Source organism: Zonotrichia albicollis, chromosome 2 (assembly GCF_047830755.1).
Source record: "Zonotrichia albicollis isolate bZonAlb1 chromosome 2, bZonAlb1.hap1, whole genome shotgun sequence".
NCBI lineage: Eukaryota > Metazoa > Chordata > Aves > Passeriformes > Passerellidae > Zonotrichia > Zonotrichia albicollis.
Window position 1 is genome coordinate 975,695 of NC_133820.1, and position 27,724 is coordinate 1,003,418.

General features: G+C 49.6%; 1 protein-coding gene across 7 annotated transcripts in view; it reads right to left on the bottom strand.

The window, feature by feature from the left end:
• TIAM1 (TIAM Rac1 associated GEF 1) overlaps positions 1–27,724 on the bottom strand; it is a 141,281-nt gene that overhangs the window by 11,048 nt on the left and 102,509 nt on the right. For 6 of the 7 annotated variants that reach the window (XM_074530570.1, XM_074530606.1, XM_074530580.1 and 3 more), the window contains 7 exons: positions 26,420–26,501; positions 22,149–22,235; positions 19,037–19,261; positions 12,065–12,168; positions 2,183–2,362; positions 1,729–1,797; positions 1,378–1,503 (listed from right to left, as the gene is read on the bottom strand). In XM_074530570.1, coding sequence (XP_074386671.1) covers positions 1,378–1,503; positions 1,729–1,797; positions 2,183–2,362; positions 12,065–12,168; positions 19,037–19,261; positions 22,149–22,235; positions 26,420–26,501 — 873 coding nt within the window. Of the gene's footprint in view, positions 1–1,377; positions 1,504–1,728; positions 1,798–2,182; positions 2,363–5,934; positions 6,402–12,064; positions 12,169–19,036; positions 19,262–22,148; positions 22,236–26,419; positions 26,502–27,724 lie in introns of those variants that run through there. The other variant, XM_074530614.1, reaches the window with a different exon arrangement.

Sequence of the window (27,724 nt, forward strand, 5' to 3'; positions counted from 1 at the left end):
CTTGGATTAACCTGGGACAGTGGAAGGGTGGAACTGGGGGATCTTGCAGGTTCCTTCCACCCAAACCGTTCTGTGAGCCCATGATTCACCCACCAGGAAACAGCCCAGCCCTGGTGTGTGGATTCAGCCTCTGTAATCAGCACCACCAGCCCAGCCCAGCCTGGAGGCAGCCCTGGCTGCACAGGGAATTAACTGCAGAGCTGCCCCTAAAAACCTCACTGCCCTCAGCAATGGCCAGAGCCCACAGAGAGGGCTGATGTGTCTCACCCTGCAGTGGATCAGGGCACTGAGGAGCTGCAGGCAACCCTCATCCCTCACAAACACACCAAGGGTTCACCTGCCTGGAAAGAGCTGGTGTTTGGGGACAAACACGATCCCAAAACATCTTGGGAACCAGCCAGCACCTGCTGAGGGGCTGAGAGCACTCGTGGGCAGCCTGGGGACAGTCAGGGGGACAGGGGAAGCAAACTGCAGAACTGAAAGCACTGAATCCCCATCTCCTTCACAGCCAGCTGCTCTCAGACAGGCCCAGGGGCAGAACTGAAAGTGAGCTCGGTGCAGCTTTGTGGCAAACAGCAGCACTCAGGAGATGGAGTTTTCTCTGGAAGGACCCTTCACTGGCACTCCTCTCTTACAGCTCAGAGCGCACAGGGGCCAGAGAAATTATAATAATAATAATAATAATCAATTTCTTGTTCTTATTAATAATAATATATTTTATTATTATTACTACTACTATTATTCATGTTGTCCTTTACCCAGGTGAGTGGTGCTGAGAGCCAGAGTGGAATTCCCCAAAAGAAAACCAATCTATCATCTCTTTGCCAGACCTCCAGCACCACTGCATCAGACACAAATGAAATGTATTCACATCTCCCTGGGTTCATGAAGTGAAGTTTACAGAGCTGCAGTTTCCATTTCTACCTGTGCAGACGCACACCTGCTGAAAGGCAGAAGTGTTTGCCACCATGGACTGGAAGTGGAAGTACAAAATTCCATGTATTGCTCTGATCTGTAGCCCCAGAGGGCTTCTGAACATGAGACTTGTCAGGGCAAAGATTTTATGTAACTTTCCATTTCTAGCATTTCCTGACAGCTGAAGGCAAGAAATCTGGCAGAAGGGCAAGAATAGAACCTAAAAGCACATGGTTGCTAGTGCTCTACATGGCTAAATGTAGCATAAACTACAATTGCAGCAGAATCATTTTTCAGCAGCACCAGCAGCAGTTGAAAATAATGGAAGAAGATGCAGGTTTTTACATGAACAGTGGCAACAGTCAGAAAAATAGATGGAGAGTGTTAAAGGCTTCCTCAACATTTAAACAATGAGATAATGCAAATAATGTGTTTTAATATATAAAAGTAAATAATTATTACCTTAAATTGCTCAACTTTTTCAAGCTTTTCCAGGTCTGGAACCAGCCTTACTCCATCTTCCAGAGTTTTCAAGAACTCTACCTGGAATGCTACCATCTCAGTCAGATTCCCAAAGAGAACATCCAGCTAATAAAAGGAGAAAAAAAGCAGAATGCTGAAAATATCACTTTGAGGCTGAATTGTGTTTTCTAGAACCGCAGCAATTCTCAGTGCAATTGTAAAACAATGTGATGCCCGGAAAAAACAAGCTGCAGACATCACTGAGCAGCACCTTGATGCTCCACTCAATCCATTATTTGAGAGAAATGGAATTCAGTGAAATTAATTTCGGACAAACAAGAGCTGACATACCTCATCTGGTGTGAGGAAGGTTTCTTTCTGTAGAGGCTTCAGGTATCTCTCCATCAGACAATTTAAATCCTAAAAATTCACAGAAAGATTCCCATGTTGGTCCCCCTGGGTATTTACTGAGGTGGGAAATTATGTTTACCTAATCTGAGGATTTTCCCTTTTCACACACAGCATGAAATAGCTGGATTTTGCACAGTTTAAGACAGAAAAAGTAGACATTCACACATTTCTAGTTGCAGAACCAGATCTCAGCGTGCAGTAACTGCACACCAGCTAAGCCCAAGAGCCGAACCATTCGGAAATGCCTCATCTCCGTGGTTTCAGCGATATTTCAGGCATTGTGTGTATTATATATAACATGTATTTATCTCACAGAAGTGAGTGCAAGCTCAGCAGGAGCTGCAGAGGTGAAGCAGAGGCAGTGAGCAGGAGAGCTCTGGGGCCGAGGTCTCACCTTGACGTAGGTGCGCTCGGTCTCCAGCAGCTCGCAGATGACCTTCCTGAGCTTGTCTGCGTCCGTCAGCTGCCTCATGGTGCTCAGCTGGGGCCCGCCGCAGTCCTGGGGGGCAGCACTGCACTCACAGGGGTTCATCTCATGCAGGCTGCGGCAGAAAGCTGCCACCTGCTCGGTGCTCTTGGGAGACAAGGGAGAGGAAAGAGCAGTGGTAATATTGCAACTAAGAGCCAGAGGAACAAACGGGCTGGGGAGGGTTTTGCAGCTCAGCAGTTGCAGCTTGGGGACTTCTCAACAGACACAAGTGTCTATTTTGTCTCTCTGTGACTGGGATAAAGGGGAAAAAAAAAAAAAAAAAAGGAGTTGCAGAATTCAAATTAATTGAAGTGCTGCTCAGCTCCATTCCTGGTCTCAACACACATGTGAATTTTAATTAAAACAGGTTCATCCAGCACTTATGACTGACAAACTCACAGAGAAGCCCAAGAATTGGGAACCAAAAATGCCTGTGCAAACAAAAGTCACAGCCCAGCCCCTGGCAGTTCCCCAGCCAGGGCTGCAGCAGAGCTGGGAACAGCTCAGCTGACACACAGGCACAAACCACTCAGGCTGGGCCATGGGGAAGCAGAGCCTCCCAGCTAAATCCCCTCCAGGCTCCAAGCAGAAGCTCTCTGGGCAAGCAGCTGTGTCCCCAGGCTGTGTCTGCAAATGTGAACTTCTTCCCCATAAGTGCCAATTCCCAGAGCTGCTCCCTCTCCTTGCTTCCTTTAATATTTAATCAGCTGCCTATATAAAAAGCCAGTTATCCTCACTTCACCCCCTCGTGTTAGATCATTTCCTCCCATCTTTCATTACACTGAAGAGTTTGGAGCAGGAATAGTCTCTGGTGTCAGTGATGACAGCTCCAGGCTTCCAGGATTGCCAAGGCACCGTGGGCTGGATCCATCCTTCCCAGAGACCTGGAGGGAAAGAGCTGCTCCAGGGACCACAGCTGACCATCCTGCCAGAGCACCTCAGTCCAGGCTCAGGCATTTCTCTACAGCCCCCCAGTTCAGGAATTTCCCCATGGAAAGGGTTCCCAGGGAGGTTTGGGGTGCCCATCCCTGGAGATGTCCAAGGAATTCCTGGAGGTGGCACTCAGAGCTCTGGGCTGGGTGACAGGGTGGGCACTGGGCTCAGCTTGGACTCCATGGGCTCAGAGGTGTCCTCCAACATGGGTAATTCTGTAATTCTGTGGAACAACTGATCCAAAATCAGCCTGCTCAACCAGAGAAGGGAGCAGAGGAGAAAAATCTAACCCAAAAAATAAGAGAGAGAGAATAAAGCACGTCCTCACCTTGCAGTTTGGAGACACAGCTCTGCCCCTGGGACATCACTTCACTCCCACCCACTGGTAGCTGTGATCTCCATGGTTTTTAAGCCCTGCAGTCTGCTCACACAGAGCTATTTCCTCTCCATGCACCTACAATCCATGCTAGGACAAGGAAAGATTTCCACACCCTTCCCTCAGAGGTCTCTCGAGGCTGCAAATGCTCCCCTGAGCTCCCACTGCGCAGCACATGAGCAAAGATGCTCATTGCACAAAGGATCTTTTTCTTCAGGATACTCTTGTAAGCATGGAACTCATTGTACTGGCTGTCTATACAAAAATGCCTTTTGGACACACTTCATTCCAGGGAAAATATTCACCTTCAGTTTCTGAGGTTTAACTCAGGTGTGAACAAAGGAAAAACCTCGCAGGTTGAAGGCAGGAGGAAGCAGTGAGTTGGACCAGTCCATCTCCAACTCACTCTGCTCCTGGCATGTGTCACTGAGATTTGAGATTTATTAATCTTAATTATTCAATAATTCCTGTTGTTTCTCAGCAAGGTTCCAGCTATACTTAATGTGCTTTTAAGTGTAAAGCCCACCCAAACTTTTGCATTAGATCAGATTTCTGCAGGCATGACCTTGATCCCAACAGCCCCAAATGCAGCAAGGGCAGTGGGTGAAACCTGGCTCCAGCACAGTTAAAACACCTTCCCAAGCGCCCTGCTCTGCTGGGAGAGAACTGACAGCTCAGATGTGACAACCTGAGCCTGCAGAGCCCCAGCACAGGCAGGGTTTTGCTCAGCAATGCTTGGCTTTGCTAGCACTGCTTGAGGCAGACGTGTCCAGTGGTGTTTTGCTTTAATATCTAAATGCGCAAATAAATCCAGTTCTACTGCATAAAGCAAAATCTGGAACCAAACCCCCAAATAAACCAAGTGTTAAAGCAGTTCCTGCCTGTCACTCTGCAGATCCCCCCATCCTGTGCAGCTCCTGCAGGGGAAGATGGGTCACCCAGAAAGAGAGAGCGAAAACGCGCTCGGGGTGTGAAACACCAGCTCAGCACTGAGGCTGAAATAACTCCCAGAGGCATGTGCTGTGCCCCAGCAGGAGCAGCGACACCCACACGGCAGGAAGGAAGTGTGGAGCACTTCCCAAAGCCTTATCTGCACTTGTGCACGCTCCATAAAGCGCCCGAGGGCTGCAGCACTGCCCTGCCCCACATCTCTGGGGAGCTGCCCACACACCCACACGGCCAGGACAGAGTCACGGACACAAAGCTGTTCCTGTGCCTGTCCACTGATCAAACCGCTGTATTGTGTGAGCACACCTGAGAGGGAAGGTCTCTGAGGTGTCTGCTCAAGGCTGGGGGCTCCTGCCCACCACAGAGCCCTGGGAAGTGATCAGGACATGCTGAACTTTGTGTTCTTACCCAAGGGATGGACAGCATTGGCTGTGCACACACAATCCTTGAGACACAAACCACTGACCAAGTCTGGCACTAGAGCAGATCCAGCTGCACCTCAACCCCTCTGAATTCAGCACCTCAGAGGGTCCTTTCCGACCCTCATCCCTCAATGGGAGGCTGCAGTAAACAACCAAGAGAGCCTTGCCTCCAAGCCTTGTTAAACCACCATCATATTGACAAACAAACTTGGTTACCTTATCAGCCCATATCAATAAAAATACTGTTGTTTCTCTCCTAGAACTGAAATGCCTGACTCCACCTGCAACAACTGCTGTGCTTCATCCCTGAGCACAATCCTGTCTACCTGGTATTCTCTTTAAAAAAATCCATCTGCAGACACAAAGCAGGCACACACTGCACACAGGGGCTACAGGGCACAGCTATTTTGGTGAAAACCCTCAAGCAGATTTCACAAAAACCCCTCTGTCCCCGTTTTCCCACAGAAAGTGGCTAAGTAGGGAAGGTCTGGAAGAGATACAGATCCTTTTATCTCCCTGCAGCAGCTCTGCCAGCAGTGACAATGACAGCTCTAAACCAGGATTTCTCACGGGGAATTACGGCACCACACTTGAGGCACAATCCCGCAGGCAATCCCTTCAAAAGCTGAAAATGAGCCCGAGGGCTGCACAGCTGGGAAGCGGAGCTCACAATCACGAACCCCTCCTCGGGAAGGGGCTCGGCAGAGGAGCCAGGCTCACACCCTTCCCATGGAGGAGGATCGAGGACATCACAGCCATGGGGCTGCTGCCTGCAGAGGGGTAGTGCTGAAAGCCATTTCCTGCTGAGTTTGCCATGCACACACATCCAGTGCCCGGGCACCAGGCAATGCACTCGGAGCAGCAGTGCCCGCCCAGACAAAGCCCAGCAAGCCGCATCCTTCCAGCAGCGCTGCCAGCGCCTCTGCAGGGCACAGGGAGCCGCACGCCAACCCCCGAGCGCCGCTCCGGAGCCCATCCATCCCCCGGGAGCCGCTCACCAGGTACAGCATCCGCAGCAGGGAGTCCCCGTCCCTGCCGGCGCTCTCGCTCCGCACCCTGCGGCTCCCCCTCCGCAGCGCCGACATCGCCGCAGGGCAGCGCAGCGGGGCTGGCACCGAGCGGGCACCGAGCGGGCACCGCGCTCCTCCCGGGGCTGGCACCGAGCGGGCACCGAGCGGGCACCGCGCTCCTCCCGGGGCTGTCACCGAGCGGGCACCGCGCTCCTCCCGGGGCTGCGCATCCCCCGCGGCTCCCGCTCCTCCCGGGCTGCTCCTGCTCCACCTAGGCTCTCCGAGATAGTCCCGCTCCTCCCAGATACCCCGAGATGCTCCCGCTCCTCCCAGGCACCCTGAGATGCTCCCACTCCTGCTCCACCCAGAGACCCCGAGATGTTCCTGCTCCTCCCCGACACCCCGAGATGCTCCTGCTCCTCCCGAGCTGCTCCTGCTCCTCCCAGGCACCCCGAGATGCTCCTGCTCCTCCCGAGATGCTCCCTCCGCGTGTGAGCGGGGCAGGGCAGCGCCCACCTCCCCCCTGGCACCCGGGTTGGTGCCACCTCCCCAGCTCCCCTCCCGTGCCATCCGCTCACCGTGCCGAGCCGGGGGCTGCTGGGCAGGCAGCTGCGGAGCCCGGGCAGCCGGGGATGTCTGTCGGGAATGTCTGTCGGGAACAGCGCTGCCTGTGGCTCGGCACGGCTCGCTAACACCGAATGAAAGGAACTTCAAAGAGCCGGTTCTGCCGCTGGGAAAGCGACCCCGCAAATCCCCCTCCTAATCCTTTCACGGCTACTGCAACACGCTCAAGGTTTGGAGACTTACGCTGGTCTCGAGTAATGCTGCAGAGAGCAGCCGACCTACTTTTCTTGGGAAAAAAAATCCCTCCAAGAGGCACGGGCGTGCACACACAGAGCCACGGAGCACTGCTGCCAGGTAATTGGCCCTGACTGCCACAGGCACAGGCTGCAATCAGAAACGGGAGAAACCAGGGTCCTGCAGCAATTTGAACTGCTGACACCCCTTACAGCACAGCTCCAGTTAAATTCAAAGGGCCACAACAGGAAAAGAAAATGCACAAAGACTGATTTTGAGATGCAGGACTGGCAATCTGCAGCATCAGCAACTCATACACTCGGTTTTCTGGGTGCCTCTTGGAACCCCAATATTGAAAATAATCAGGTTACCAAGGGGCAAGTAACCACTGAAGGAATTACAGGTGTGAAATGCTTCTGATGCTCTGTGGAACAGAGGCTGGCAGAGGGGCACGGCCCCGTTTCATAAACAGCCTGAAATTTGGTGCTGGATGAAAACAAGCCTGAAAAGGTGGAAGAGGGCAGGCTTTCCTTTCCCCCACATGAAATGGGGACAGAAAGGAAAGGCAGAAGTCCACCCCAAAGCAAAACCAAGTTGTACAAAAGCTCAGGGCAGGGCCAGCTGCACCTGGAAAGCGCCCTGCTCGCCACCCTTCACATGGATGTCACCCCAAGAGATAAGAGGTGAAATTAGATATGGAGAGAGCCAGAGAGCAGCAGCCATCCCACACCACTGACACCTCAGCCCACCCTGGAGAAGGGTTTCTAGCATTTTACCAGAACAGACACCTCAGCTTCCCTTATTCCATATAATGGAATCACTACTTGGATAGCAGCAATGCAGAAGAAAGCTCTGCATTATCAGGCCTTTGGGATATAGTGAAGACAAGCTTCTCAGAAAAGGGAGGAGTCCTCAGGGCTCCTGCTGCACCCCCAAATCCTTCAGCACCACCACAGCTCGGAGGCTTTTGCAGATTAAGAAGCAAAGCAGCACTCCTAAGGAAACACACACCCACGTGCACACATGCTGGGCTGGGGGAAGGGACAGGGCACCAGGAGGAGGAGGAGGAGGAGGAGGAGGAAGGGCACATTGCAGTGCCTCCTGTGCCACACAGCCCCCTGCCACCTGCCTGGCAAAGGTGAAGGGCCCAAGGGCAGCTCTTGGTGGGATTTCCCCCACTTACCTTCCCACAGAGCCCGTGCTATGGAGCAGCGGGAGGCGGCTGCAGCACCTCGCTGCTCTCCTCTCCCCTTCCCTTCCCTTCCCATCAATCATTCATGTGCCCCAGGATCTCTGTGCTGCCTGGAGAGCCAGGGAGCCTCCTGGGGAAGCTGTCCCTGTCTGCAGTGCTCCCTGGGCAGGGATGGAGCCCTGCCCAGGACTGCTCTGGGGTCCCAGCTCCTAATGCTGCCTCTGTGGTTACCTGGGGAGCTCTGATGCTGCTAAAATGGGAACATCCCCCTGCTGACCAGCAGGCAATGGATGGGAGTGCTCCTGCCCTGCTGTACCCAAAAAGGGCAGGAAAATAAGCAAAGTCTCTCCTGAGCTCCACCATGCAGGGCTGGGAGCAGGATGGGATAAAGGGGAAGGTGGCACGAGGGCAGAGCCTTCCCCATGGACAGAAATAACTAACCCCTGTGAAACAGCCTTGAGGACACCACCTTAATCTGCTGTGCCATAATCCCAGGAGCATGGAAAGGTGTGGGAGTGCAGGGACAGGAAAACACCTTTGTTTTCCTCCTCGTGTCTGTGACTCCCCATGGGAAAGCACACACTGCAAGAATCCTCCTTCCCATGCACATCAGCTTCCCAAGCACACAGAAAAGCCAAGGGATTAGGAAAACCCTCAGCTGAGCTTTTTTTCTTCCCCACTACCAAACACTGGGATTTTCTATAAGCAGAGGAGGATAATTTGGGGGTTTCCACAGTCAGCAAGGAAGGCACTGAGTACAGAGCAGGGACAGCAGCATCCCTGAGATTGCCAGATTCAGGGTGTTAGACATATTCCATAGGTCCTTGTGTCCTTCATTTGTGGGGGAACATTCCAAGCAGTCTGAAACGGAAGAAAAAAAAAAATCCCCTTCACCCCCCACAAATACAGAGCCATATTTCTGTATCCCACAGGAAACACTCAGTGATGCCAACATTTCACAGCCAGACAGGCAGGAGCTCCTCCTGTTGGAAAGCAGGGCTCCTCAGAGCTGGGAGTCACTCCTGCAGGAGGGAACACTCAGCATTAACGCTGCTAACACCCATTTATTTCTCAGTTTGACTCCATCTGCCGAGCTGCAGGGCTCATCGGGTAATCCCTGTGCCTTGTGCAGGCAATTCCAGCTCTGAGCAGCCCCAGGAACGCCCATGGAGAGCAGGGACCCCAGCAGCCAGGAGCTGTGCTGGCTGCTCTGCTCACAGCACGGCAGAATCCCACGGATTTACAGGCAGAGAGCCCCAAATACCAACAAACACCTCCACTCAATACAGAAATTCGCAGCTAAAAATCACAAACTATCAACAAACACTTCCTCTTACTAAAGAAGAAATTTACAGCTCAAAATCCTACATTATTAACAAACATCGCCAATTACTGGAGAAGAAATTGACAGTTAAAAATCACAAACTATCAACAAACATCTCCACTTCATGGAGAAGTAATTTACAGTTAAAAATCCCAGACTATCAACAAATGCTTCCACTTACTGGAAAAGGAATTTACAGTTAAAAATCCTAAAGTATCAATAAACAGTTCCACTGACTAAAAAAGAAATTTACAATTAGAAATCTCAAACTATCAACAAATGCTTCCACTTACTAAAGAAATGTACAGTTAAAAATCACAAACTACCCACAAATATCTCCACTTACTGGAGAAGAAATTAACAGTTAAAAATCACAAAGTATCAACAAATGCTTCAACTTGTTGGAGAATAAATTTACAGCTAAAAATCACCAAGTACCAACAAACACCTCCACTTACTAAAGAAGAAGTTAACAGGTAAAATTCCAAACTATCAGCAAACACCTCCACTTACTGAAGAAGAAATTTACAGTTAAAAATTCCAGACTATCAACAAACATCTCCACTTATTGGATAAGAAATTTACAGTTAAAAATCTCAAGGTATCAACAAACATATCCCCTTACCACAGAAGAAATTCACAGTTAAAAATCCCAGACTATCAACAAACACTTCCATTTACTGGAGAAAAAATTCATGGTTAAAAATCACAAACTATCATCAAACAGTTCCACTTAACTAAAGAAGAAATTTACAGGTAAAAATCCTAAACTATCAACAAACACTTCCACTTAATGTAAAAGGCATTTACAGTTAAAAATCCCAAAGTATCAAGAAACATCTCCACTTACTGGAGAAGAAATTCACAGATAAAAATCACAAACTAATGCCAAACACCTCCAATTAATAAAGAAGTAATTTACAGTTAAAAATCTTAAACTATCAACAAACACTTCCACTTACTGGAGAAGAAATTTATAGTTAAAAATCATACAAAACAGCTCCATTTAATGGAGAAGAAACTTACAGTTAAAAATCCCAAAGTTTCAACCAAGACCTCCACTAACTGGAGAAGAAATTTACAGTTAAAAATCATAAAGTATCAACAAACACCTCCACTTATTGGAGAAGAAATTCACAGTTAAAAAATCCCAAAGTATCAACAAACCCTTCCACTTACTGGAGAAAAAACTTACAGGTAAAAATCTCAAACTATCAACAAACATCGCCACTTACTAAACAAGAAATTTACAGTTACAAATCCCAAACTATCAACAAAGACTTGCACTTACTGGAGAAGAAATTTACAGCTAAAATTCAAAAACTATAAACAAACACTTCCACTAACTAAAGAATAAGTTTACAGTTAAAACTCCAAACTATCAACAAACACTTCCACTGACAGAAGAAGAAATTTACAGGTAAAAATCCCAAACTATTAACAAACATCTCCACTTATTGGATAAGAAATTTACAGTTAAAAATTCTCAAGTTTCAAACAAAAGACCTCCACTTCCTGGAGAAGAAATGTACAGTTAAAAATCCCAAAGTATTAATAAACATCTCCACTTACTAAAGAAGAAATTCACAGTTAAAAATCATAAAGTATCAAAAGACATCTCCACTTAATGAAAAAGGAATTTACAGTTAAAATCCCAAACTATCAAGAAACACGTCCTCTTATTGGAGAAAAAATTTACAGCTCAAAATCCCTAACTATCAACAAACACTTCCACTTGCTAAAGAAGAAAATTACAGTTAAAAATCCCAAAGTTTCAAACAAAGACTTCCACTTACAGGAGAAGAAATTTAGTTAAAAATCCTAAACTATCAACAAACACTTCCACTTACCAAACAACAAAAAAGTTAAAAATCCCAAAGTATCAACAAGATGGCCCCTGACTGAAGAAGAAATTTTGTGTACTCACAAGCTGTTCCTCAATAAAAGCTAGAAACAAAGTGTATTCCCGTTCCCTGTGAGCAGCTCACGTTTCCCTTGCACTGTGCGGATACCAAGGACACGAGTCCGGGCTGGGGTGCCACAAGGGCTCAGGAAACAAGGGGCCAAGGTCTTTTCCTTCCTTTCCCTGCAAGGCACCAGCCCAGAGCTCACTGCTCGGTTAAACGGGACAGAAAAACCGAGGGGAAACACCAGAGCCTGAGATTAATTCTCATTACACCATTAATGTGGAGGAGAACAGCTGCAAGCCCTCAGCATCACCTATATCACAAATACCTCACAGCAATCACCATCATCTGCTGGACTGTGCCTCAGAAGCCACCGATCATCGTCACCTACTGTCACCACCAACCCCTGCGGAGAATCGATGGCAATTAGCAACCCATTTGCACAAGCTCTTAGCTGTACCTGCAGAGTTTTCCTTCGGTTTGAGGTGGATTGGCTGTGATTAGTTTGCAGCTAGACACCTGCACGAGAGCGATGCTACTGCTGTAAGGAAACACAGTTTAATTTACCTTTGTCCTAAGCCTAGCAATCAAGAAAGAATATGAAATCCTAATAATCCACGTGGTTTAGTGGAGCTGCTGTGGGGATGGAGGTGACAAACCAGCCCATTTACAAACTGTGGGGAACATTATCACAGTACTGGAGATGTGAGCCCACCCTGGAAAAAGGGCACGGATCTTGCTGAAGAGGCAGTGGGTGATGTGCCACCACCAAGCTGTGGTTTGTTCCATCCAGGATCATCCAAAACACCTTCACAGATCCCATCTGGGATCATCCACAGACATCTCCACAGTAAAAGCAGCGTTTTCCCAGCACAGGAGGAAATTGAGGCTCCTCACCTTGCTCATCTTCTCCGCCTCGTCCGATGATTCCAGGTCCTGCGCCTCCGCCTCCTCCGGGGCCACCTCGGCTGAGCTGTCGGGGTCACTGCAGAGGGAGTGCCCTGCCAGAGCAACACAGGGGTGAGAGCACGGCCAGAGCTCCCCAAAACCCCCAGGAAACCCTGCAGCAGCCGTGGAGCTCCCATGGAACACCAACACCCAGGGGCGACCTGCGAGGAGGGCGCGCAGCACAGGTGTACAAACAAACAGGTCACAACCAGACATCATTCATTTCCCTGGCAAGCACAGATTCAGAGATAAGGCTAAAATGTCACACTGAAATCCTGACATCCAGCCTGCACTGCCTGGCTGCTGAGCAGTGCCAAGGAGCTTTCCACCCCACTGGTTTCACATGGGAACTTGGGGCTGGCCAGCCTGCCCTGGCTCACGTGGCACACGGTGATTCCTGCATTGCTGACCTGACACACTCACCTGCTGAGGAAACAAACCCAGCTTTAGACCTTTCCACGACTCAGGAACCCAACATTCAGCTGCTGTACAAGCAAGTTTTTAGACCCCATTATTAAAAATAAATTGCACAACTGTGCAAGATTTCCCACTTTGTTATGTCCAGAGATAATCTGGAAAACCCAGAGTTCAGAAATCTGGAAATAACCTCAGAAGATATTCTGCTCGCTGGGATGGAGGCAAGTTGAGCATTGATGAAATGGAAAGGACATAAAAGGTAGCTCAGAGCTCAGGCCCCTCTTCTGAAAAGGGAGGGCTTACCTTGGAAAAAGGTGTGCCTGGAGGGGTTGTTTGGCAACACAGAATCTATTTGAACAAGTGTTTTCTCTATAACAAGTTCAGTTTTCTGAGCCTTGCCCAGATTTTATCAAATCTCACTATCAGCTCTCCCTATTAATGTGTGAAAAAGAATTTTCAAGGTGTCCATTTAAAAAACCAGAGAAAATAAGTGCTATGTGCCTTAATTTGCACGGGCCAGACTGTGTTTTTCCACTGCAATTAATTTCCCTTCTCTCACGGTGTGAAATGCACCTTGCAGCTGTTTCCCAGCCCAGACCAAGGCAATAATATTTGTTCAGTTTACTTTTAAGCCACCCCTTTTCCTTTTCCTGCATTTAACCCATTCCCTGCCCTTTCAGCCGGCAGACAGGGATCTCCCACAGGAGCAGACACACAGCACGTGTGCCCAGCCTGTTCCTGATGTCTCTGGCCAGCAGGGCCCTGAGCAGGTTGATCTGCTGCTTGTTAAATGCAGCCAGTGCCATAAAGCTGCACGTTCCTGCCCCTGAAAAGCTGCCAGCTCCCAGCCCACTTCTGTCAGCATCATTCCATCACCTGCTTTCTGCTCTGGGCATCCTCATTTAGCTCTGCCAGGAGAGTCGGTGTGCTGCTTTCCTTCCTCTGACCACTGCCATTCGCTGCCTTTGTGGGACAGGCAGGAATGAGAGGGGGAAACCCAAAAAAGCAGCAGGAAAAGGGGTCAGACCCAGTGTGTGCCCCAGCACAGAGGGAGCTCACAGGAGCCCCTCACACCTGGGACAGGGTGACCAATGCCCATCAAACAACTCCACTTGTGGCCACAACCAGCACAATAGAAGCAAGTTTTCTATCACTGGAGCAAAAGTGCTGGGGCTAAAAGGTCTGGAAAATCATGGAAAGCTTCAGCCCCAGCCCAGCACTTGGCAACAATTTCCCATGACTGCTGCTTCCACTTGTCAGGGCTGGTGTAACTCAAGGAATAATGATAATTCCACAATGTGTGGTACCTCTCCTTGCTGCCATACATTTATTTCTTACTATTTATATATTTATTTCAGTGCTATGGGAATAAATATCCTGAGGCAAGCTCTGCCAGCTGCAGCACAAAGCTGCAAGTGTGCGCCCTGCTAACACAAAATGCACACCAGGATTCCTGCACCTCAGTGCCTAAGCTTCAAAAATACCAATATATAATTAAAAATATATGTTTATATATAAAATAAACATATAATATCAATATATATAATATATTGATATATAATAATATATAGATTATATATATCAATATTATATACTGCTATATAATGAATTTGTATATCAATACATAATAAAAATACCAATACCCCAATATCATCTATTTGGGCAGCTTTACAGCAGCTTCCCTAATCCAAATGCTGCCAGGGAATGGCCCTGTTATGACAACAGAGTCATTAAGCCTCTCTGAAGAGGCTCTGTCATTAAATGCACCATTTTTGACAGGAGCTATTAGGGAATGGTGTCTTGGATTAAATTTGTATTTAAGGTGGCATGTCACCTATAAATCCACAGTAAAACAGTATGTCCTCTTTTTCTTCCTTGCAGAAGAATTCTGGTTAGCTCTGAAACACTGAGCTAAGAAAGGAGCATACACCCTGGGATGCTGGGGATGGATTCATTTCCATGGGGAAATGGGGAATGAGGGATTAATTTCCATGGGGAAATGGGGAATGAGGGATTAATTTCCATGGGAAATCGGGAATAAGGGATTCATTTCCATGGGGAATGAGGGATTAATGTTCATGGGAAATCCGGAATAAGGGATTCATTTCCATGGGAAATCGGGAACACCAGCCTTGCCTCCTGTGCAGGAGCAGAGGCCGCCAGAGGGCGAGGCAGCACCGCAGCAATTTGGGGAGCTGGGGATGGAAAATGGAATTTTATCCCAAAGCCCTCCGGTGGCTGCTGCAGGAAGTGCCCCGGAATTGTCACATCAAGAACAAGAACTGGGCTACAATAAGTCTGAAATCAGCCCCGTGAAAATAAGCCTGAAGAAATCAGGGTCACTGCTGGCCTCAGCTGGTTCTGAAATCCAAATTATGCAGCCCAAGGGGGCTGTGATGGACGAGGATGGAATAAAACCAGTGGCTGTTCTCACAGTGCAGCAGCAGTTTGTTTCAGTTTCACAGCACAGATTTAACCTGTGTGTCAATAACTCCAGCCTCTGGCTGCTCTCTGAGCCACAAAACAGCAAACTCCCTAAACACCCACCTGCTCCTATCCAGGAGACTCAAACACTCATCCCAAACAGGGGGGAACTTCCTTTTTCAGCCTTTTTCCATTCTGCATGGAGATTTATGTGCTTCACATTATCCCCCATGCTAAAATTTTCCAAAACCCAGGGGCAGGCAAAGCCTAAACCTCAGAGAGTGTCCCACACTGCAAGAAGGGAGTGAAACAAACAAATCTGGGTATCAATCCCATCCCCAATCCCCTTCCAAGAGCAGAATACCTTCCTGATGGTATCAATCCCATTCCCAACCCCCTTCCAAGAGCAGAATACCTTCCTGATGGTATCAATCCCATCCCCAATCCCTTCCAAGAGCAGAATACCTTCCTGATGGTGTGGGGAGATCCAAGGCTGTGCTCCAGCTTCCAGCTCTCCTTGCCTGCACCCAGGGGAGCAGCACACTCCTCGTGGGGAGGGCACACAGACCCCACTGATCCTTTTAGGCAATCAGGGAAACCTGCTCTGGGCTCCAGACACAACCAGAGCTAATCCCCCTCTGCCAAATGTATGCAGGCTGTGTTACAGGAGAGAACCAGAGCCGGGAAAAGCAGAAAGAGATGGAAGGAACAAAACTTGTGGCTCTGCAAAGGCAGCGCAGCTCCATGGGGAAAGCAGCCACGGTGCCCAGGATGGCAGCTCTCACATCAATCAGACACAAACCCAAGGTCACTTGCAGAACAAGCTGCTGAGCAAACACACTGAGGAAACCACGGCCACAGAGCTGAATTGCACCTCCAGCCCCCAGCTCAGCATGTGCAGGGCAGCTGCAGAGATGTCAGATTTAACAGGAGCTCTGGCAGACACTCCAGAGAGTGAAACACAGCCCTGCTCTGCTCCTCTGCACCTCCCATTGAGCAGCAAGGCACCAGGACAGCTTCCTCAAAAAAAACCCCAAAAAGTATTTTCATTAAAAAATTTCCATATTTTGAAAATACACAAAATAGTTTGCCTCACACAAAAATGAGGTGTGTGTCTCTCTGTGCCCACAGGTGCTGTGTGTGACACTGGCACTGCCACCCTGCTGGTGGGGCTGCGGTTCCTCAGCCACAGACTCAATCTGTGTCCCAGAAATCAAAAAGCATCCAGCAGAAAGCATGGAGCTGCAACCAACAAGGACACAAAAAAATAGGTCAGTGGGTATTTCATACTTGACTGCTCTCTGCAAGATGCTGTGGAGCCAAGAACAAAAATCCAAGATGAACAAAAATCCAAGATGAACAAAAATCTAAGGTAACACCACAATACCCCAAATACAAGCAGAGACCCCTTTGTAAATGTCACATAGGTAATGGATCCCTGATAAAGCACAGCAGCAGAAAAAGAAAAGCTTCAATAAAACACAGAAGGAAATGGGAGGGGAAGATCAGCTGTCTCCCAGTCACACACTTGGGTGCAGAGCCTTGATTTCACTGCCACTTGGGCCTAAGCCATCCCAAATTATTTCATGTACCAGGGACACCTGCACTCCTCCTGCTGGCTGGAAGAAATATCCCCCTTGTTTTTGGGGGGAACAGATGCCAGCCCAAAGCTCCAGGAGGAATGTGAGTGTTGGGAGATCTGTGTGAGCACAGAAATCCCAATTCCCACTCGCTGCTCCCAGGGCAGACACTGAGCCCAGGGAAAGCTGAGCCCCCAGCACTCAGGGTTTCTGTGACCATCACAAACACAAGAGGCTTGTGAGAAGCTGCTGCTGAACAGCAAATGGGGGCACCTTGTGGCCAGCTGTGAAAATGTGCAAGACTACCTCGATTTTCCAGCACAAAAGCCTCACTGGGAAAACTTCCATGAAAATTGAAAGGGGAGAATTTAATGAAAATGTTGAATTGGAGCTGCCTGGGTAGGTTTAGTCCACATCTTACACGAGGTTGCCCTTAGCAGTCCCCTCAGAAGGATTTGCAATAAGCTGTGTGGAAGCTTTTCCTGCTCTCTCTTTTCCCATGAATATCACACTCCCCAGAGCCAGTCTCAGCTCAGAACAATTTTGATTACCTAGAAACTACCTAATTCTTAATTCCACTGATTTCTCCTGCATTTTAAATGATCCCAAAATACTGAAGCAAGAGGTACAACCAGTGTCCTCTTGTGTGTTCAGATCTAGAGGAGCAGGTAGAAATTCAGGAACCAAACTGAATTCCCAGTTGCTGCAGATTAATCTGCCAGCAGGGCAGTGTGGTGAGCAGGAATGTCCCTCCCCATGGCACTGTGCTCTGGGATCACCTGCACATGTCAACCCCTAAATTTTGGTGTTTAAAACATCCCTGTGAGTGATTTGTGTGTCTCACCAAACACACGGGGCCCCTGAGCTCCTGGCTGACCCCAGAGGGGGAGAATCACAGAGCCACAGAATCTCCTGAGCAGGAAGGGACCCACAAGGATCATACAGTCCTGCCCTGCACATTCACCCCAACAATCCCACCCTGAGCATCCCTGGAGCTCTGTGGGGCCATGCCCATGCCCTGGGGAGCCTGGGCAGTGCCAGCACCCTCCAATACCCAGCACAGCCCTCCCTGGCACAGCTCCAGCCCTTCCTGTCCCTGTCCCAGGGAGCAGAGGTTGGATCACTTGGGTCTGTGACTGTCCCAGCATGTGGGGTGCCTGTGCTGATGCCACCTTACCTCCTTGGATTCCCATCATCTCCACCATTTACTTCACGAAATTTCATTAAGTCACAGAATTTGAGCAATGAGAACCACATTCCTTGTTTAAAAGCAATTTTTTCCCTAAGCTGTGTTTGGAATGAGCTATCACTTCACATTATGCTGCCTTTAGAAGGTTAATCACGAGTCACAGCTTATGCCTTACATCCAGCACCTGTCCTCAGACTCAGCTACAATCCCTGAACATCCACTCAGCTCCTGAATTGTGATGATTTCCAACTATGAGGCTAAAGCATCTGCTGGCTATTTCAATCCTATATATAGCCAGGACAAAAATGTTCTTTTCCTGTTTCCCTCATGATAGACTGACAACTGCCCTTACTCAGATCATGAATATACATTATCATTTACCATAGCAAAACTGCATTTTGATGTTGAAATTGTGAATAAGACTGCCCAGAAAAGCTGAGAAGAACGCTTCTCACTTACTTTGTGGTCCAGTGGGCACAGATTGTCACCAGCTGGTATCAGTGAATGACTTGGTACATAAAAACTGACTAAGTGCAGGACTTCAGTCACAGATCCAAAGACACTGAACCTGGGAGATTTCTCTGGTAAGGAGAAAGTCAGACAGCCTGCCCAAGAGCTGGGAGCCTGAGAACTTTTACACACTGCTGTCACTGTCATATTTTCTGAAAAATCCCCTTGCCCAGGATTCTTCTCCTGGCAAGCTGAGAAGCCTCAGAGAAAAAGGAAAACAATATTATCTCATTTGCTTCTCCTGTGTTTTGCTGCTTTGGAATGTGGTTTGGACATTGCTTACCAACTGGTCGTTGTTTCATTGGTTTCATGTGAATTATTTTGATTATTGGCCAATCAGGGGCCAAGCTGTGCTGGACTCTGGAGAGAGAGTCACGAGTTTTCATTAGTACCTTTCTAGCCTTCTGTCTGTATCCTTTCTCTATTCTTTAATATAGTTTAGTATAGTTTTAGTATAGCATTCTTTAATATAATATAGATGATAAAATAATAAATTTGCCTTCTAAGAACATGGAGTCAGATTCATCATAAAAATAATAAATTAGCCTTCTAAGAACATAGAGTCAGATTCATCATTCCTTCCTCCCTTCGTTGTGGGACTCAGACAACACAACAGAAATACTCAGAAAATACAACACCCTGCAGGTAAGCCCAGCCTGGTGCTGATATTTTAAATGTCTTTGCCAGAATAAAGGGTACCCCTGTGAGTGCCAGGACCCCGTGCCCAGCTCAGGCTGTAGCTGCCCTCCCTCCCGCCCCACAGGGCACAAGCCCCCGAGCGGTTTGTGCGCTGCCCCGTACCTTGGGTGCCCGCAGCGAAGGGCAGGGCGCTGTCCCCGGGCTCGGGGGGGTTCTCTGGGCGCCGCGGGGGCGGCTGTGCCAGCCTCTGGGGCTCCTCTGGCTCGGGGTGGGTGCGCACGGTGAGGCACAGCGCGGGCTGCGCCAGCGCCTCCTTCAGCAGCGCCGAGTCCAGCTCCTCTGCAGCCCTCTGGTTCAGCTCCAGCACCTCGTCCCCAGCCTTCAGCCCTGTGACACAGAGGAACGGCTCACACTCGTGTTGGTGGCTGGGCATGATCATTAATGCCTGCAGTGACACTGAGGTGTGATGGACCTGGTGAGGTCTGCTCCAGTGCCACCCTAAGAGCAGAGTGCCCAGGGAGCCCCTTGTCCCAGACTGGAAGGCAAGATGTATTCTATTTGCCTTTTTTTACCACATCTGCTGATAACAGCCATTGAATGTCCCTGCATGGCTGGTAAGAGCTACAGCATCCCACTGGGAGATGTGAGCCCAGAAGGAGGAGCCAAGCATTGCTACCTGGATATGATCTGGAGATTCTGGAACACCAGCACGGCTTCTCCACTGGATTGCCCAGAGGAACAGCAGCTGCCTCTTCCACTGGATGTTCAAAGGAAGAATACACCTTTCTCCAGGATCCCTGCTCCAGCAGAACCACCCCTGACACTGCAGGAGGGCTGAGACACAATTCCAATGGGACTGCCGCCAACACCCTGACCCACAGGGTGTCAGGCTGGGTTCTGACTCTGGCAGTGTTGTTCTAGTGTACTGCATGGTTTATCTTTTTATTTTCTTCCCTAGTACAGAACTGTTATTCCTACTCCCATATTTTTTGCCTGAGAGCCTCTTAATTTAAAATTTGTAGCAATTTGGAGGGAGGGGGTTTACATTTTCCATTTCAGGGGGGACTCCTGCCTTCCTTAACACACACCTGTCTTGCCAAACCAAGACATCCCTCACAATCTGCCAGCAGCAATTGATGCCTTTTTCCTCATGGCACAGCCACTGTGCCCCACAGTGACCCTTCCTGAATGCCATGGCAGCACGGGGCTGCTCAGCAGGCAGATCTGAGCCCTGCCCAGCTAGTCCTGGCTCTTCTGCCAGCCAGCTTCAGCAGGTATTTATAGCAGCAGCACCCCAGGGAGAAGGGGATGTGCAGGAAGCAGCTGACTGCCCTGACAGGGATGCTGAGGGCAGCGTGCAGCCCTGCCAGGGGACACAGCCATCCTAACCTTCCCCAGGTGACACAGCCACCCTGACCTTCCCCACGGCCAGCTGGGCCTTCCCCGAGCAGCAACAGCGAGTGCAGAGGGGTTTCATCCCAAAATTAATCCCAAACAACCCCTGGGGCAGGCAGGCAGCAGCACAGCAGTGCCAGAGCCCCGGCTGCTGGACCAGCCCCATCTCCACCTTGCCTTTACAGGGATGAGAGCTGGAATTTACAGCACAGGGGTGACCATCCCTGCCATGTGCTGGCACCCTGAAAGCCTGCATGGACCTGAAAACCTGGATGAACCCTCCAGGAGACAGAGTACTGATCCACACTGCAGGAAGGAGCTCCCTTAGGAAAATGGAGATCTCCCTAAATGCATGTAATTGTGCCCAGAAACCCCAGTGTGGTGTGCAGTTTCAGGGAGAATCACATGCACTGGATAGAGCAGCTACAAAGTAAATGGGCTGTAAAATCATAGCTGAAAGAGGGACAAAACAAGGCAAGTCAAGCATTTCACATTATTTAATTTATTCTACTTAGTGATTCTGTGGCATTATAGCAGCACACTAATAGGCCTGCAACCATAAACATTGGATCTGGGGCTCCATTTACTCTTTGCAGCCTTTGTTTCGGATCCTTTGGGATAAAGCCTCATGTCTACCTCAGTGCAAGCAAGGAGCTCCCATTCCAATAAGGAATGCCTTCCCTGCTAAGGCAGCCCAACAGAAAAAAACAAAAGGATAAACCACAAAAATTACCAGGAGAAAAAGAAGTCTGTTAATTGGAGGTAAGACTGAACATGGAATGCACCATCTCATCTGATGGAGGGCAGTGAGATGCAGACAATGCATGTAAATAACGGGAGGCACAGAGGGTTTCCTGCCTTCCTGCTGCTACCCCAGGGAATCCTGTCCCAGTACCTGCTGACTGCTGTCCATACCCAGGTGCCTTTCCAGGCCAGCTCGGGGCAGCCACAATCCCTGAGCTGCTCCAGTGCCTGCGCTTGCACTGCAGCCCCGCAGGAGGCACTCTGTGCTCACACATCCAGCAGGCACCAAAACCACCAAAAGCAAACCGGGGGAGCCCTGATGAAACCCCCACCACCCTCTCCTGACCTCACTTTGTCCACACAGGAGCCCACAGGTGTCACCTCCCTGTGGCACTGAGCCCCCCAGTCCCTGCCCAGGGCTTTGGGCAGGATATCCCTCCTGTTAACCAGGAATGCTGCAGGGCGGAGGGACAGGACACAGCAAGAGTCTTTTCATGTTTAACACACACCTGTGTGGGTTTCTGGGTGCACCTCCAGGCTGTCCCCACTCCCGGACCACTGTTCTGCCTCCCCTGTGCCCCTTTGGCCACTCATGCCCAGCCCAGGGCACACAGCTGCCAGGGCATTCTCCATCAGCTGGGCTGGCCCAGCACAGTGCCAGGCTCAGCACCAGCCCAAGGGGGCAGCAGCCTGGGCACAGCAGCCTTTGGAACAGCTCTGGGCAAGGCCAGAGCTGAATGAGCTCTGCAAGGCCACGTAAACCCTGACCAAGAGAGCTCTGAGGGTGTTTCTGAGGGCTCTGCACACACCAGTGGTAATGAAGAGATGAGGATATTGTCACCCCTCATGTTCTAGTTGAGAATGTGGGTGGGTTCCAGCTGCCCAGCTGTGCAGAAGGGGGGCAGTGGATGGGAAATGCAGTGGCCCCAGCCTGGAGAAGCTGCACTAAAGCACACCCAGCCATGCCTTGGGAGCACATGGCAGCCTGGCCATCCCTGCTGCCCTCTGCCCCAGGTGCTGCCATGCTCCCTGCAAAGGCTGGAAGCACAACCAGAGGCAGCAATCCCACCACAGGGAGCCCTGAGAGCCTTCCCCTGTGTTTGTCTGAGCTGGGAGGGCTCTGGGGGTGCTTTACCTTTCTTGAAAGCCAGGCCCGTGTCCTTGACGCCGTTCACGTAGAGGCGGCGAATCCCCTCCTCTTCCACCGAGGACAGAGAGAAACCTGGGGAGAGAGACACCAGCAGTGCTCAGAGGAGCCCAGCCCCTTCCAGGGAGTGCCAGCCCCTGCCCTGCAGCCAAGGCTGGGCTGTCCCAGCCATGGGCAGGCAGGAATCCCTCCCCTCACAACAGCAAAGCGGCTCTAACAAAAGCCTGAGCTGAATTTCTGAGTGCATACACCACTTATCTGCAGACATATCTGAGGACACCACAGCTGCAAAGCCTTGGAACAGACCCCCAGTCCTCTTGCCATCAAAGGTCACTCCAGGAGGCTTTGCTGTTTGCAGACCAAAGCTGCACAGAGCCCTGGTTTGGGACAAAGTCAGGAATCCGAGAGGCACGGCTGATGTGCCACCCCAAACTGGGGCAGGGCATGACACCTCCTGCTAGAACACAGTGCTGACCTCTGCTTTTAGAGATTCATGTAGAAATGCCCCTTTCCCTTTGCTAGAACAGAGCTGACCTCTGCTTTTAGAGATTCATGTAGAAATGCCCCTTTCCCTTTGCTAGAACAATGCTCACCTCTGCTTTTGGAGATTCATGTAAAAATGCCCCTTTCCCTTTGCTAGAACAATGCTCACCTCTGCTTTTGGAGATTCATGTAAAAATGCCCCTTTCCCTTTGCTAGAACACAGTGCTGACCTCTGCATTTTGAGATTCATGTAGAAATGCCCCTTTCCCTTTGCTAGAACAATGCTCACCTCTGCTTTTGGAGATTCATGTAGAAATGCCCCTTTCCCTTTGCTAGAACAGAGCTGACCTCTGCTTTTGGAGATTCATGTAGAAATGCCCCTTTCCCTTTGCTAGAACAGCACTGACCCCTGCTTTTGGAGATTCATGTAGAAATGCCCCTTTCCCTTTGCTAGAACAGCACTGACCCCTGCTTTTGGAGATTCGTGTAGAAATGCCCCTTTCCCTTTGCTAGAACACAGTGCTGACCCCTGCATTTTGAGATTCATGTAGAAATGCCCCTTTCCCTTTGCCCCTGCTGCTGGCACAGCCTGGCACACGTTTCATGCCCACAGAGAGCTGCAGAGCAGCTCTGCAGTGGAAGTGCTGACACAGCCTCATTCTAACAGTGCAAATGAGACTGAGAGCTCTGGGCTGGGGGCTTTTCCTGCCATTTGTGGGTGACACAGTGAGATAACAACTGTAAAGGAAATACACCCACCAAGTGAAGTGCAGGGTGTTTATTTACTGTGGAGAGTTATCTAAAGCAGAACATTTGCTTTTCTGAAACTTCATTACTCCCTACATGAGTGCAGGCAACCATTTGCTCTCTCTTTTCCTAGAGACTAGAAAAACATTTACAAACCTCTGGGGGGAGCAGTTTGTTTTGACATGGAACCAGCCACCAGCCAGGCAGTGCAGATGTGCTGGGAGCCTATCCTGACTATAGGACTCCTTTCAAGCTGATCCTTATGGCTCAGAGTTATTTTTTCATCCAGGATTTAAAAATAAAATACAATTTAAAAAGAAGAAGAAGGAAAGAGGGGGAAGAACGTGGCAGCTCAGAAGTGAGAAGCATATGGCCTTTCCTGACTTACTGAGCTACTTGGAACCTGCCTGCGAGCTCCTGGGGCTGAATCAAGTGGAATTTGTGAAGCTCACTCAACACACCAGCCTTGGCAGAGAGAAGAACCCTCCACTAAAAGAGCAGCTGTAAAACAGAGTAGTTATTGGCTGTCACCACCACAAAGCCTACCTGGAAAACCCTGGAAGAACAGCAGAGTGTGCCCAAGGCTGCAGTTGGAGTCAGCACAAAGCACCAGCTCCTAAGAGCATTTTTAAACTGAAATTCTGTTTTGGACCAAACTCCACACATTAAAACCAGGCTGAGGGACAGCTCAGGCTCCCACTGGGAGGAGATCAGAGTGTCCAAGCAGCCCCAGCTCCCTTTCTCCTACAAGGAAAGGCTGGGAGAACGGGGATTGTTCAGCCTGGAAAAGAGAAGCTTTGGGAATGCAACTTTCCTGAAGGGAGCCCACAGGAAGGATGGAGACTCTTTACAAGGGGCTAGAGTGACAGGGCGAGGGGGAATGCCTTCAAACTGAAAGAGAGCAGGTTTAGATGGGATTTTGGGAAGGAATTGTTCCCTGTGAGGGTGGGCAGGCTGCCCAGAGCAGCCGTGGCTGCCTCTGCATCCCTGGCAGTGCCCCAGGCCAGGCTGGACAGGGCTTGGAGCACCCTGGGACAGTGGAAGGTGTCCCTGCCATGGCAGGGATGAGCTTTAAGGCCTCTTCCAACCCACAGAATTCTGTGATTCCTCCATGAGAAGACCTCTGCCTGCTTCAATCCATCAGGCCTGAATGCACACATGGTTACTCCTGAATTCATCCTTCAGCCATAGCCATAAATCCTGCAGTTACTCCTGGCAGAAAGGGCATAAGGAGCAATTACACAGGTTGTCATCAGCTGTAAGAGATGAGAGATGGGCAGCTGGCACCAGCCTGGCAGTGGCAATCTCACACTCACAGTTAACCCTGCACAGACAGAACGTGACCCTGCCCTGCTGTGACAGTGGCTGCAGTGCCCTGCACTCAGTGACAAACACCTCACCAGGGGCTGTGCAGGCTGCACACACACGGGGACAGCAGGAGGTGCAGCTCCATCCCCTGCGCCTTCCACAGGGGCTGCACACACGAGGGGAAGGGCAGGAGTGGGTGGAAGGCACAGTGATTGCATAAGCTGGCTCTGCTGCCAGCAACATTAAAAACATCACCATCAAACAGGTGGGAAGAGATGGCTGCTGACCCTGGCAGAGCCTGCTCTCTGCACTGCAAACTTCTGATGGCAGGAGAACAAACATCTCTGAGTGCACGTGGCCTTGAGCAAACCCACCTCCAGATAATCCCCTCAGCCCCCCGCCATAACCAGCTGCTGGTGAATGTGCCAGCATTCCATCAGCTGGAATCCAGGGATTCTCACTGATTTCTGCCCTCACTGGCAAAGAGAAAAGAGTGCCAGCCAAAGAGGGGAGAACATCTGTGCTCAGGCATCAGCAAAGCAACCCATGCGAGATCCAGCACTGCCAGACCCTCCAGGAGTGCCTCTCACTGCCACAGGGAGCAGAAACGCCACAGAGTGTTCCCAGGTGAGCTCTCCCTGACATGAGGTGCTAGAATGAGGTGATCTTTAAGGCCCTGTCCAGCCCAGACTGCTCCAGGACTGTGATTTCAGCACAGACACACACGGAGACACATGCAGACCACAGAAATCCTTCTGCCAATTAGAGGCAAACCACATCTGGCTATATTCCCTCAGTGAGAGAAAAGGCAGCTTTTTTTGGGGTGCCTTGAGCATTCCCTGCTGCAGGGTCAGAGCACTGCACAGCTCCATCCCACACCTCACACAGCTGATCTCATCTCACAGCGCATCTCACTGTTTTCCTCATTTATCACTTAGAAAAAAAGAAGAAGGAATAAACAGGAAATGCTATGAGAGCCCCAACTTTTCATAAATGTGACCCCTGAACCATCACTGGGCTGGTGAACATTTCTTTCTTAGGCCTGCAATATCCAAGCCCCAGTCAGTCCCACTGCTTTGCAGCACAGCTCAATACTCCAATGGCCTGCAGCTGTATAATAAGCAGTTGGAGATTCAGAATAATTCCAGTCATTAAAGCAGAATATTTAGATAAACAGCAAAAAGATGCAGATTGGCTTCCTGTGGGGAGCTTGCACAGATAACTCTAAAATACACTGCAGAATTGGAACTGCCAGGCCAAAGGGCACACTCACCAGGCTGGGGGCTGTAACCTGAAATACCTGAGAGCTGACAAGTGTGAGCTGCACAGGGATGGGAGATTCTGCTGAACTCACACAGGGAGACCTTTCACACAGCTCTGCCTGGCTCAGGTGTCCCTGGGACATCCTCGAGGGCCAGAGCATCCAGGGACACCCTGGAGCCTCAGCAAGGATGGGGCAGGCAGGAACCCACCGAGGGTGCCCCTGGCAGGTGAGGAGGAGCCCCACAGCCCCTCTGGAGCTGCCTGGCCACAGCACTCAGATGCCTTGTGCCCCTTGAAAGAGTGGTGAATGCTGCTGTGGGTGGCTCAGCAGTCACAAGTGCTGCTCTCACTGTGCTCAAGAGACCTTTCAGGTACCTCAGTAAACAGCAAGAACCTGCTAGAACTGACTGGGGAGGAACAGCAAAACAAGGCAGGAAAACAGGCAACACAAAACTCACCATAAATATCAGAGGATGCATCAGACTTCTCCATCTGAATGTGCTGGGTAATTTTCTGACAGATTTCTATTTCCTTGTACAGCTGAATAGAGGGGGAAAAAACAAACACAAAAATATGTTACTGTGGGAGGACACATCAATTGTAATGGTTTGGAACAGATTTTTGGGTTTTAATTACAGGCAGAAGAAGGGACTGTGGTCATTGTTTATCAAACAGTTTCTCTCCACCTGTGTGAGAGGCATTAGCAGTGCCACTCAGCTCTGCTGTTGGAACACAGCTAGGGAGGAGGAAGCAGTGTTTTCCCACCCCCAGCACAAAACAGAGCACCCATCTATTTCCCTCAGTCAATACCATCTTGAATGCATGACAAACACAGCTTCTGTTCCTGTTTTCCTCATTTACAGGTAGTAATAGCTCAATGCTTTATCTTATTTTAATGAAGACATTGCAGGAATTCAATTATTCAACAGCATTAAAATCACAAGGAGTGATTTTGTTTCTCAAACACACTTCTTCATTATCAGACTATCAGGTTTGCTATAGCTCAGCCTGACATTTCACCTTCCACACCTTGATGTTTATTTGTACCAAGGGAAGCCCCCAAGTGTTTGAAATGGTCATTAAGATCCTTCCTGGGAGAGCAGCACAAATTCACACCCAGGCAATAGCCCAGAATCCCTCCATGGAGCCTCAAATCCCTCTGCCTTTCAGCACTGAACTAACAAACCAGCCTTTGTGTTCAGAAAAAATCACAGCCCCAGGTGAACAGAGCCCACAGGTGAATATTAATTCTGTTTACACGCTGCTGTGAGCGTGTAAAAACGCAATCTGCAATAATTAACATTTTGAAACTCAGTCTTTGGACTGCAGTACTAAACTGTTCCTTTAGAAAAGAAGAGGACCTCATTTGCAAAAGGTTTCCCTGATAAAAATGTAATTTTATCTCCTGCTTCTATCAGCACTGCAACAATCAGTATTGCAGAATAGTTACAGCCCCATGGAAGGAGCTCCATGTTCTCCCCAAACATGAGAAGCAAACATACAAAGTGTTTTAATATCCCCACATCAGACACCATCCTGCAGCACCCATCTCCACCACTCCCTGCACAGTCCCAGTGACAGAGTTTTGGGTTAATTACAGCTTTTCAGAGTAAACAGTAAGTGATGATGACTCTGTCAATCCTACACCCTCTCAACACAAGTCCCCAAAGTCCTTCCAGACAACGACAGCCAAAAGCTGTCTCCTCTGAGCTTTCATTTTCCCCTGCTCTATCACACTTCCCAGTCCTAGCACTCCTCTAGCA